The sequence below is a fragment of the Vipera berus genome, assembly GCF_964194415.1.
Source record: "Vipera berus genome assembly, chromosome: Z".
Taxonomy (NCBI): Eukaryota; Metazoa; Chordata; class Lepidosauria; order Squamata; family Viperidae; genus Vipera; species Vipera berus.
The window spans coordinates 32,225,918-32,239,649 of record NC_138205.1 but is presented as its reverse complement, the minus strand read 5'-3'; the positions used below and the strand labels follow the sequence as shown (position 1 = coordinate 32,239,649).

Here is a 13,732-nt window from a genome sequence, read left to right as displayed (position 1 = left end):
TTAAGTTAGTAACATGGTTGTTAAGTGAATCTGGCTTCCCTGTGCAAAAGATGATCACATGATCTCTGGACACTGCAACCTATCATAAATTCGTGTCAGTTGCCATGTGTCCAAATTTTAATCACTTGTGCCCATGGGGATGCTGCAATGGTCGTAAATGTGAAAAATAGTCATGTTACTTTTTTCAGTGGCATTGTAATTTCAGACAGTCAGCAAACGAATGATTGTAAGTCAAGGACTGCCTGTATAGCAAGCAGCAAGATTCTCTTTTGGTGTTGAATTACTGCTAGCCTATGATTTTAACAGGGCTTTAAATTGTTTTAACTTATAAACCAGTTCTGACAGCAGTGGGGGTACTGATATAAAAGAATTAAGTAATCCCATCTTTAACAGAACAAGATGTTGCATTAGGAGTAGAGAGTTATCAGTTCAAATCCACCCTCAGCTTTAGGCCATCCATTAGCCGCATTCACGCAACATGTTTAACTAGGTTCATTAAAACCTAGTAGTGCACCCATATAATATGCTCTTTTTTGTGTGTGTGACTCAGCTCAGCATATTGTATAACTGTAGTCAATTGGATTAAGTTTGAATGGCTGAATTGACCAAGATAAGCATGTTGTATAAATTCTCTCTCTCTGCCACACCTATCCCATAGGAGAGTTGTAAGGGAAAATAGAGAAAGGGTCGCTATGTATACCACTTTGAGCTCCTAGAGAAAGATGGATATAAATTTAATAAAAATGAATAAATAGGAAGAGCTGCTCCCTTTCAAATTCTAACTTTGTTTATATAACTCCTACTTTGTTTTAAAATAGTTTATATTATTCCCTCCATCCATAATGCACTATCCACGTTCCCCCATCCTAAGTGGGAATTTGTTTGGTTCAATACTAATTGCTAGGACCGCATTTCCTTGAAATACATTCTTTCATTCCTTGTTGATACCTGGGAGGGTAACAGATAGGTAATGGCATTGTAGTATTTTTTTATATATTAGTTCAGGATTGCTTGTGGTCCCAATATCAATGATGGTTGCAGCATTTGGACTGCAGCACTTAAATCAAGCCACCTATGTCCAGTCCAGAGTTCATGCACAATTGTGTACTTGTACTCCAGAAATCCAGCAGACTACCAGTTTGAATTTAAAAGTTTCTCTGTCAGGTATAATCTTTCCATTTGTCATAATAAACAATAGCTTTAAGTCTCCCATATGTTAGTTGCGAAGTCGTGTCCGACCCATCGCGACCCTATGGACAATGTTCCTCCAGGCCTTCCTGTCCTCTACCATCTTCTGGAGTCCATCTAAGCTCACGCCTACTGCTTCAATGACTCCATCCATCCACCTCATTCTCTGTCGTCCCCTTCTTCTGTTGCCCTCAATCTTTCCCAGCATTAGGCTCTTCTCCAGTGAGTCCTTCCTTCTCATTAGGTGGCCAAAGTATTTGAGTTTTAGCTTCAGAATCTGGCCTTCTAAAGAGCAGTCAGGGTTGATCTCCTCTAGGACTGACCGGTTTGATCGCCTTGCAGTCCAAGGAACTCGCAGGAGTCTTCTCCAGCACCATAGTTCAAAGGCTTCAATTCTTTGGCGCTCAGCCTTTCTTATGGTCCAGCTTTCACTGCCATACATTGCAACTGGGAAGACCATAGCCTTCACTATACGCACTTTTGTTGACAGGGTGATGTCTCTGCTTTTTAGTGTGCTGTCTAGATTTGCCATGGCTTTCCTCACAAGGAGCAAGCGTCTTTTAATTTCTTGGCTACAGTCCCCATCTGCAGTGATCTTGGAGCCCAGGAAAATAAAATCTGTCACTACCTCTATTTCTTCCCCATCTATTTGCCAGGAATTGAGAGGGCCAGATGCCATGATCTTGGTTTTCTTAATGTTTAGTTTCAACCCAAGTTATATATAGCTATATATAGCTTGGCTATATATAGCCAATCCCATATAGCTAGGATTATTTCCCCTTTTGGGCAGATATATTTATAGAATTCAGTGCCAAAAATGACAAAAGGATGTGCAGCATCTTAGTTGGCTTTAAAAGGCATGTAAGAAATTTGTAACTAGAATCATCATATACAGCAGCAATATAGACATATACATTTGGATGATGGAGCCATGTAACAGTACAAATAGACCTTCATTAATGACCATAACTGGGACTAGAATTTCTGTGCTAAGAAAGTTGGTCATTAGGTGAGTCATGCCCAATTTTATGATCTTTTTGCCACCATTTTAAGAGAATCATTGCAGTTGTTAAGTGAATCATTTAGTCATTAAGCAAATCTGGCTTCCTTCAGTAACCTGGCTTATTGGAAGCTGGTTGAGAAGTCACAAATGGCAATCACAAACCCCAGGTCGCTATATCATAAATGCATGCTAGTTGCCAAGCAGCCAAATTTTGACCACATGATTGTGAGAATGCTGTAAATGTTATAAATGTGAGGACTGATCATAAATCATTTTTTTCTGTGCCGTTGTAACTTCGAATGGCTGCTAAAAGAGGACCTGTATTACCTGATGGGGGTACTTGGGTTTTTTATAGGATTGTTTTATTATTCTGGTTTTAACTTGGGCATTAATTTAATTATCTTTTAATGTTTGTACTGTTGTTTATATTTATGCCCTGTGAACCGCCCTGAGTCCCTTTGGGAGAAGGGCGGTATAAAAATCTCAATAAATCTAAATCTAAATCTAATCTTTATGCTTTATTTCATAGTGGCCTCTAGATTGTCACTATTGTAAACAAGGTGCTACGCATGATTTGTTCTGAATCAATAGCACTTTTTTATATTTTTGTATTGCACTCTAAATTTCAGGGCTCCTATCCCAGATTGTCCGAGCTAAGCTATATCTTGGGAGATATGACATAGTTCTCATGCCTAACCTTGCAGGGTTTCAGCATTCATAGATGAGAATTCACGTGAAATTACAAAAACATTCCAGAATTTGGTGATTTCTGCAAGATTTGAAAGATTTTTCTCTTTAAGTATTATACTGCACCATATTACATTGCATTGTTTGAAATGAGGACATTTAAGATCATAGCTGATTCTGGGGGCGACAGGCACCTTGGCAACTATACACTATATGCTGACCTGTGATCTAAAGTAGATGGCAAGTAAAAAAAGGTGAAGGGAGCAATAGTCAGTGAGTCCTCTTGCCCTAAGGTCTGTCCTTGTAACCTAGAATTGATGCTAAATGTTAGACAGTAGCTGGCAAATTGAGCATGAAAGGCTGCCACTCTTATAAGGCCACATATCCCGATTTGGGTCATATGTAATGGAGATTGGCAAGTGTCCCTGACCGCTTTACCCAGAATGAAAAGAAAAAAAAGAGTGGGATGGAACAGTGTTTTCCAATATACCTGAAGGAAGCATGCTTGAACACTGCTTTCTGCTCTAATACCTTGCTACCCACCTACAACAATCTGTCAGTTGAGATGGTTGCATCACCCTCTCCAGTGCTATTGAAACAAATAGAAAGGCAGGATATACACTGACTGAATATGTGAAAGCTAGGACAACTGCTAACCTTGTCCTCAAATCACTCCCACCCTCTTATGTCCAAATTTAGCTGCATGGCAGAAACATTCTAACATCATCAAGTGATTGGATGAGCACAGAGCATAACAAAGAATATGTTAGCATTCTAAGAATTTGGGATCATATATTTTACTTCTGAGATAGACTTCTCTATGTAGCAAAGTCCATCCACAAATAGACCAACCTACATATATACAGCAACAGCGGACCAAGGACCAGCGTATTTGACCAATCTAAGATAGTCTCATCTAAAAGAAATGCTCATGGAACTATGAATTGTAAGAACTGAAGTTAATGCAAGAATGTACTAAATTGGTGGCCATCCAGTTCTTGCTTAAGAACCTCCAATGGGCAATGGCAGGAAACCATCATTATTCAAGGTAGGCTGTTTCACTGCTTTAACAGCTTTAAACATTAGGAAATTCTTCTGAACTCTTTTAATTTCAGACTGTTTCAGTCTCTATTCTACTCTCAGTTTCAACAGAGAATTGGGCCATCCTCACCTGGATGTGACTGTCTTTCAAATATTTATAACTGCTACAAACTAGTATTTGGCAAAGGTGTGATAATACAAAACAAAACAAATATAACTTCTAATATAGGGTCTCTTAATATAATTTGGCAAAATTCTTTCTAACTTCCCATATCTCACATGCTTAACAACCTTCCAGAATCACTCCAAAAAGATCACACATCATCAAGCAACCTGGTGATGGCAGTCTGCGGTTTTCTACAGCAAGGGTCCCTAAAGTTTTGTGCTGCTAGGAACACTTGTCCATTCACAAAATGGCTGCAATGGAAGAACATAACCAATTATAAAGCATTGATTTACAGGCATGTTATGTACCATCGCTCTCTATCTGCCACCTCATGCAAAATGCTACCACCTATTCCTGATTTCATTTTTTGTGTACAAGAAGATATATATCTACCCTAAGCAATTAATTACATACAACCCTTATTTTATTTCCTAAGAAATAAAATCTAGATATTTTTTTGAAATTAAGATGATACTGATGTTGGATACTTTCTTTCTTCTGCACCATGCCAACTTTCCATTTTTTTTAAAAAAAATCTTTCTTTAAAAATTACATGTAATTTAATGTAAGTTATTTTAGCTGTGAATGGGTGCCAAGAAAGATGTATTCTGATACTAAAGATCACAGTGGCCAGCTTTTAATGTCCAAACACATTGGACTACAACTGCTCAACTTTCTGACTACCAGGCTCACTATGAATTTACTGTATTTTTGTTGTTCTGGATCCCATGGAAACTTGAATGGATTTATTGTTCACAAAAGCTTGCCTGTCAGATAAGTCCCTTCTTCCATGACACCCAAAAATAAACAATAATTAAACTATCTCCCAAAGATGTAATATTTATACACCTCTAATTGAAAGACATTGACTTTTTCAGGATACATCTAAACTTATACTGATAGGAGCCAAGTTACCTTGGGCAGTGAAGTACTTATCCATGCCCATTTCTAACTTGCAGAAACTTAACTCACAATTCCTACATTCTTATCTATAGCTTAAATATATATCGTTCAAACTGCGCTAACCCATGATATGTTTTAATAATGTCAGAGTGCCCTAGTTCACATAATTTCTGGATTAACAAATTACATTTTGATTTGTTAATTACTAAAGTTACAAAATGGGCTAGGTTCACACAATATGCTAGACTAGGCCAATATGATAATGGATAACTGGTATTTCAGCATGTTTAAGGAATCCAAACATTATCACAATATATGAGTTAGTCTATCCACAGTGAGCCAGCATGGTTTATTTGGGCACTATATGTTGTACACTTGTATTGCATTAATCTGGGTTTAAGGATTAACATGAGTACACCCAGTCTGGTATAAATCTTACTATAATAAAATTGAACCATGATTTGCAAATTTCATCACTCATTTCATCATACTGAGTTGAAACAAAACAAACCTTGTTATAGCCTCCCATCATGTATAAACCTGGCAATCTCACCTTAGATTCCATCAAAAGTTATATTCCTGCATGTACTTTTTTTTCTGGATGGGAGTCCATTTTTCTCTCAATTCAATTGCCTTTCCTATGGAAAAGCAGAAACCCACCCATCTCTGATCTACCTTGGCAAAATGGTCTTATAGTGTCAAATAAAACCCAGTTAAAGCTGGGAAATTATGCCTGATATGCCTTTTATTCTTCCAATTTGTTTGGCATGGAGTGGGAACGTAGCTAATCAAAGAGTCCAAAGGGAAAGGAGAGAAGGGGAAACAGATAGCAATGATCATATTCCTTAATTTGTCAGTGACTTAATCCCACCATCACACACACACACACACACACACAGAGAGAGAGAGAGAGAGAGAGAGAGAGAGAGAGAGAGAGAGAGAGAGAGAGAGAGAGAGAGAGAGAGAGAATGTATAGCCCCAACTCAGAGAATGAAATGTGAGAAACTGAGCTTTCACATCAAATGTGTTATTCTTCCTACTACCAGCAGCCTGCTGCAAACGGGTCCATTTATATACCCTCCCTACCTCAGTGTTTCATGAAAGCCATGCTTTGCAAAAAAAGAGGATGAAGAACAGCGTTTCTCTTCCCATCCTCCTTTGTAAAATCAAGTCTCTTCAGCATATCTCAGTCTGTTGGATTGTCAAACAAGAAAATGCTGTTTTGAATCTCTTCCCTGCTTCTCCTATTCCTGGTTTTTGCACATAAAACAGAGGGGGGGAAAACATGGTGAGATCCATGATGGCACTTTCAATCATGACACTGGTACAATTCTTCTAAAATCACTTTTGTTGATATATAACCTGCAAAGGCAATTCACTAATTCAGTTCTTAACTCAAGTGAAAGGCTAATCCTATCAAAAGTATCCCTGTTCCATTATCTCTAGGATAGAAGAGTTTTGCTACATTCTCCCTTCAATATTTAAATGCACAAACAAAAGCCAACATAAATCTCTGCCTAACAGATTTTAATGAATTAAGGGGACATTTGCCTTAAGCGTTGAAAATTCAAGGCCTTACAACAGTAGGCATCAGTGAGAATCAGGTGAAAGGGTCCTCTTTGCCTAAGATATGTAGGCCTTCCCAAAATTAAACCTGTAAGTTGGAAGCTATTTCCGATGGAAGATGGAGATTTGCACATCTGAAGGATCCTCCCTGCAAAGCTTCCTTGCACACACTTCCCCATCAAGAGAAGAGAGGTGCACTAGGGAGAACATGTGGTTTAAAATATCTTCTGGATAGGCTAGTTCCTTTTATGCAGAGAATTGTATTTAATGAATGAACAGCAATTCTTTATGAAAAAGAAATCTTCCTTATCCTTACTTAGAGATCCTGAATAGGTTTACAGTAGTCAGAACATAGGATTTTAGTCTCATTTTGCGAAAACTAGGCCCCAGAGCAGATCCTTGGAATTGTCATTCATGTTGATAATAACAACCATGTCCAAGGACCACCAGACTTCCCAGAATCCAGGTGTCTTTTACAGTCACTATAAATACTAGATTCAAAGGCCTACCTGTATTGGGGCTGTGCTGAAGTGGATCTTGCGATTAGGGACAGCCTCATCCTCTTCTGACAGCCCAGCGATCTCGACACAGCTAGATTCTGGTGCATACAGTCCATCACCATCCTCATCTTCATCCAGCCCACTCCCTCCCGAATCCTCCCCCAGTCCACTGTAGGCACTAATGTCCACCAGGTCAGCCTCAGAGAAGTCCTCCTTCTTAGACTCATCACCCAGGTCATTCTCCTCTGGTCCCTCAGCCTTGGCCACTTCCTCACAGTAAGTGTCTGCCAATGGGCCTGGAGTTTCTAAGTATCTTTCACCACCCAGCTGGCCATTTTCCAAGGCCGCATGCACTGTGACCTCAGCCTGAATCACCTCTGCCCTGAGAGGGTCAGGTGCCTTAGAGGCTTTGCTGTTCTCATCTGCCACTGCTGCTGCTGCCACCGCCACCTCAGCTGCCTCAAATTCCTGTTCAGAGTCTCCACTCTCTTCCACTTCCACAGGCTTGATCTTGCGCACTTCTTGGACCTTCTGAGGACGTAGCCCCATGTTGGAGTCCTTATCCCCTGCCTTTGCTGCTACTGACCCACCAGGCACCACCTTGTTTTGGGCTTTGTCAGTCTCAGGTAACCTTGCTCTTACTTGGAGTGCAGGCCCATCACTATTCCTGGTTTCCACCTTGGGCCCTCCTTCTGGAGTCTGGAGGAAAACCCTGGACCTTTTGCTAACAATTTTGGAGTTGAGAGGCCCAACTTTGCCAGGGGCTTTATGAAGGTTATTCCTCAGGTCAGCCTTCTCAAAGACAGCACTGAGTTGACTTACAGTGGGAGAAACAGCCTCTGTGTCTAGCTTGTCTAGGGATTCTGTGCTGCCGTTGAACCTCACCACCACATCCAACTTCCGGTCTTGGAAGCCAGCTCTCTCCTTCCTCAGAAGCAGTTTGTTGGTGGTCTCCTTTTCCTGGAGACTCCTCTCGAAGATCTTCCTTGTCTCCTGGAGCTTGGACAATGGCTTATCTGTTTTGGAGTCAAACCGGCTCACCCTCTCGGATACACTGGTGCCCAGTTTCAACAATGCACTATGGTCTACATTCTCATTCAGACTGCTGGCCCGGGGCAAGGACAACCGGACCGGCTTCTCCTTCATCTTGGCCAGATCAACTGCTCCCTCCCCTGGTGGCGGTGCAGTGCCCATTTGCAGGAACATATTTTTGATCCGATGGACATTAGATCCATACTTCTTGTTCCTGGCTTTCTTGGCCTCTTCACTGTCAGCTTGGCCCAGGGCATCTTTGGAGGCTTTCAGAGCTTGGATGCCAGCTTCATAGGCGTTCCGGTGAGGTGAGGCACTCCTCAGGCCACCTCCAGCCCCATTGCCACTGGTGGTACTGCCCCCACTGCTGCTGGTGCCACTGCCCCCAGGATTATTATGGGACTCAGTCTTCATCATGGTTCACCAAATCTTCTGGTGTCGCTGACACCACATAGCCTCAGGCTTCCTCCACCCACGGGCCACCCTGCCTCCTCTTTCTCCTTCACCTCTAGCAGCCGCAATACAATCACATCGCGAGAACCCGAAAGGGGCAAGGCGGCACCGCTTCTTCTCTACCAGGCAGCGCTCATTGTGTGTCAAGGAAAAATGTGGTCAACCGGCGACGAGGGCGGCGAGGAGAGAACCGAATCCAAGGAGCTTCTGATCCACGGCGGTGGCAGCGGGAAGGCAGATCCTTCGAAGGGTCTGGATTAGATGAGGCCCATTGCAGCCGGCTCGTCGGATGTGTTACACCTCCCCTTCATCCCCCCTCCTCCTCTTCCTCTCCTTCCTTGTCGCTTTCGCTCGCTCGCTTTTGCAGCGCGATGACGGAGACCAAACCCTTCTGCAAACGCCACAGCCTGTCGCTGCTTAAAAAAAAAGTGGAGGGGGGAAGAGCAGAAGGGGGAAAATGAAGAGAAAGAGAGGGGGGGAAACCGCTGGGTCTTAAAGTGATCACACTCCTTGCACCTCCCTCGTTTTCTGCTATGGCAGGAAAGGAAGCAAAAAAAAAAAAGGGCAGCGACGCGTTCTTCCTCTCTTTTTCTCCGCCTCCCCAACCCCCCGTTGCTTTCTCTTTACCGAATAAGCGAAAATGAGTCCATCAATCCAATTGTAAGAGGAAGGAAGAGATGCGGTTGGGAGGGAACCTCGGCTACGCCAGCTTTTGGATTTACCTCGCCGATGAATTATTAAAAAAAATAATCATGACAATGTAATCCAATCCCTTCCGCGTGTCGTCTGTTTCACGCCTTATTGGCATGGGGGGGGGGAGGCGCGGTTTAAGGATTTGTGTCTACCCACACATATGCCCCCATCTCACGTGTCCTTGCTCCAAAATTGGATTAACCGTGGGCGCCCCTTCCCAGGAATTTGCCCACCCTGATATTTTCCAGTTCTTTGGGGACTGTGTCACCTCCGAATTGCGGGCAGTGCCACTTATGCTGTGGGGATTCATCTCCATTTTAAGGCTGAGTTGTGTTATTGAATCTAGTAGGGGAAACACTTTTTCTGACCCTTCCACGGGGAGTGGCTAACCCTTGGCCCATGGCCCTCATGCAGCCTTGGACAGCTAATAATGTGGTCCCACAAGACCATAAACTTCTAATATTATGTGCTTTTGTATACATTAACTATGTTACATATTTGGCATAAGACAATTCCTCTTCACTCAGTGAGGCCAAAAGATTGAACACCCAAAAGGTCCACAAAGATTGTTTATATTCATACAGTTCTTTTAATCTGGATGGGCATATGAATAATCCATTTGCTGGGTCCCACAATACACTTAAGTTTTGCAAAACAGCTGCCAACATGTTAACTGAACATAGCCAAAACCTGTGCCCAACGCAATGAATTTATTTGGGCCTACAAAAAAACAATAAACCAAGATACCACTATTATTTTCTAGTAAAATCTTTTTTGACTCAGAGACATTGCCACCATGGCTGTTTATTTTACTGGCATCTTTTTCTCAGACAAATGTAATAGTTTATGCTCTTTTTACACTATTACAAAGTGTGCTTTGATAAATACAGTGCTTTTAAGCATTCTAAATGAGCTTTCTTAATTATGTTAAGTGACAAAACAAATGGAATAAGTTGGGGCCAGGGGAACAAGTGTTTTGTAAATATGGCTACAGAAAAAAAATCCAGCCAGTATATTTAATTCCAAGGAGAAGGTTCTAACTTTAAAAAACATGCAAGGTCTAAAAATGGATGCTGCTATGCATATGGGCACATAGAATAAATTTATGACTTACCTCAAGAATATTCCCTCCATTAAGACTAGAGAAAATAAATTACAAATCTTTTCCCCCATGCCATGCTAGTGTATATGCACAAACTTGCATTTGCTCATTCCTTCATTTGATAAAGGAAAATGTTCCAAAGTACAGTAAGATGATCTGATAATCCTTAATAGTTATTCAAAATATTATTGTTAATGAAGCTATAAATTAGAATTATCCATCTTAACACATGAAGCGAAAGCATTCAGTACAGTTTGCTGTGCTTCCAGAAATAATTATGATTGATAGTGAAATGAACAGGAATAAAGACAGAATCAGTCCAATAGATTATCTAGGCTCAAACCTGCCAAGAGTGACTGGCAATGGAACTCCTAAAAATTTTTTTTTCAACTAGAGGTGCTAATTTTGTCATAAGCAAGGCTTTTTTTCTCATAGAACGCTCAGAACGGAGTTCCGGCACCTTTTTTGGATGGAATCTTGTAGAGTAGGCAAGGCAGGTTGTATGACATGTGTGAGTTCCGGCACCTTTTTCTTTTACAAAAAAAGCACTGGTCATAAGTAGTGCATAACTGACATGATGCATCCACCCAAGTTTAACCTTGTATTCAGGGCTTTTTTTCTCATGGAATGCTCAGAATGGCGTTCCGGCACCTTTTTTGCAAAAAAAATGCTTTTGCACAAGCTGTGCTGCTATTGGCTTAAGCCTATTGCAGGCTTTGCTCTTTTACGACTCATGGACTTCAACTCCCTGAGTCAGTTATGCTATTGGCTTTTGGAAGCCAATAGGAATTGCTGCTGAGCTTGCCAAAAGACCCAGCAGGCAAACATTGCAGCGAAGACAGGAACATGGCACTCTTCCCTGCTCCCCAACTACACCATCTCAACTAGGTAAGTAAGATATTATTTGAAAATAGGATATCCAAGTATGACTCAAGGAAATTTTCCCTGCATGGAGGGAGTAGTGATTTGTTTCACTTTGTTTTACTTTTTAATTGCTGTAGGGAAGAAATAATGATTAGAAAAAGGCAGGAAGTTATTTTTATTAGGAAGAATTCATTTATCCCATGCTAGATCTTTGGGAGCTTGGTACCACCAGCACAGAACATTTGCTTTTCTGAAACTTCATTCAAATTCAATTGCTGATAGGGGCATTTGAAAAAAAAGTTATTTATTAAATTTATATGCTGACTATCTCACCAGGATGACTCTGTAGTCAAGGAGAGGGCTTGCAACTTCTGTTTGTAGTTATCCACGGTTCTGCACACTGAGATAATCAGCCATTGTACAAATACAGAGCCTATCATGCTTTTATATTTATATGGAACAGATACATTACCTGAAATTTTTGGAATGTGTAAAAAATTTGAACCAGCCCAGAAACTCATTTCCCATTGTTTGTGTATATAGAAAGTAAATCCTGAAATAGTTTTGGAAAGAGCAAGGACTTTGATTAAATGGAAATGTTGCTAAGCATAGAACTGTTGAGTTAATTTGCAGCTGTTTCTGCTGTTTTCTTTTTATGTGCTTATGATTTTACATCACATTTTAAAATCAGCCAAATTGAATAGGAATAAGATTGTGACTGAAAGAATACTAATTCTGGAATATAGTAAATATCTTTAACAAGTAACGTTAAATTTAGCTACTGTAGCTAAAACTGGAAATTATATTTCTAAAGCATTAGTTTTGATCATTGGAAAGAAAAAAGATTTAACATTTATGATTCAAAAATATAAATATATGAGAAAAATGTTTTTAAAGACCTTTGCAACTTGTTTTCATACTGTATATACCCTGCCACAAAGGAATAACTAAAATTATGAAATTTAGAATCTACCAAGCTTCCCTCCCATGGACAGAAGACAATCCATGGGAAATGTGAATCTGTAATGCATAGCTTTAGCAGCAATAATAAATCTAATTATGCTATGCATATTTAAGTTAGCCAAACCCTGGAGCAGTGGTAGCAATCTTCTATCACAATGGCAAAGCCCTTTAAGATTATATATTGTTAATCATATAAGTGAAGAAATGAGGAAAAGTGTGGTTAAAGAAATTGTTTGATCCAATAATAAAATTTCATTGATAATTGATGAATCAACCACAATAAGCAAAAAAACTACCCTCATAGTATTTGTTCGATGCTGTATCGAAGGTATGGGAATGAATTCACCAGTAAATTTGTTTTAGGACTTGGTAGAACTTGAAAAAGTAACAGTAGAAGAAATATTTGATTCCTTACTCCAATGTCTTTACTCTTATGGGATGACAGAAGATTATTTGAAAAAATATTTGATTTCTCTGGCATGCGATGGCGCCGCTGTGATGATGGGATGTAAAAGTGGAACGAAAAAATTGCTGTCAGAACGTTTTCCTTCTATTATAGTTTGGCATTGTGCTAATCACAGACTAGAATTATCAGTAGGTGATGCTGCCAAGGAAACTTCAGGAATAAATAGATTCCAATCATTTATTGATAAACTGTATGTCATATACCATGCTTCACCAAAGAATAGCTGAGAGTTGCATTCATGTGCAGAATTACTGCGGACTGAGCTGCTGAAAATTGGAAGAATTTTAAGTACCTGATGGGTGTCATCTAGTTTGCATACAGTTTTGGCTGTATGGAATAATTTTGAATCCCTTGTGTATCATTTTGAACAAGCAATGCATGATCCCACAAGAGATAAAAATGATAAATGCACTTACGATGGCTTGAAAAGAAAAATAACATCTACAGAATTTTTATTGGACCTAGGATTGATGTGTGACGCTCTCCAAGAATTGTCAGATTTAAGTTTGGATCTACAGGACCGCAACATCGACTTGTATAAGGCAAATAAGAAAATAAAAATACTGGTACAAGTTTTTGAAGAAAGAAGACAGAACTTTGGGCCCTATTATAAATGTGCTGTTGCTGCTGTAAGTGATCTTCGCTTTCGTGGAGTTTTACTTCACAAAAGAGATTCAAAAAAGGATCTTCCCATTGACCCAAGTATATTTTATACAAAATTGAAAGAGTCAATTGAAAAAAGATTACTTGATAGCAAAGACGATGAGTTGGCATATTGGTCTCGCGTACTTGATCAGAAACATTGGCCTGAAGTTAATACTCAACTGACATTTAGAGAAGTGGAAATTAGAAACTTATCAATCAGACTGCAACTAAATGAAAGAGAAATGATTCATGGATTCTGTGAATACATTCTCGAAAAGATAAACTGCTGCATTTGATACGGACTCTGACTACCATTCCTATTTCTTCAAGTGAATGTGAATGTGGGTTTTCACAGATGAATCTAATTGCCACCCCAACAAGAGCTTCGTTAAAGACTAAGACAATTTCAGCACTTTTGTTCATCAAACTTGTCAGACCACCTCTGAGACTTTTCAATCCT

At 40.1% G+C, this 13,732-nt stretch overlaps 1 protein-coding gene across 1 annotated transcript in view; it reads right to left on the bottom strand.

Moving 5' to 3' along the window:
- PPP1R9B (protein phosphatase 1 regulatory subunit 9B) overlaps window positions 1–8,856 on the bottom strand; it is an 88,049-nt gene extending 79,193 nt beyond the window's left edge. The window contains exon 1 of the mRNA XM_081345529.1: window positions 7,064–8,856. Coding sequence (XP_081201655.1) covers window positions 7,064–8,503 — 1,440 coding nt within the window. The 5' untranslated portion in view covers window positions 8,504–8,856. The remainder of the gene's footprint in view (window positions 1–7,063) is intronic.
- Between the last annotated feature and the right edge of the window lie 4,876 nt (window positions 8,857–13,732).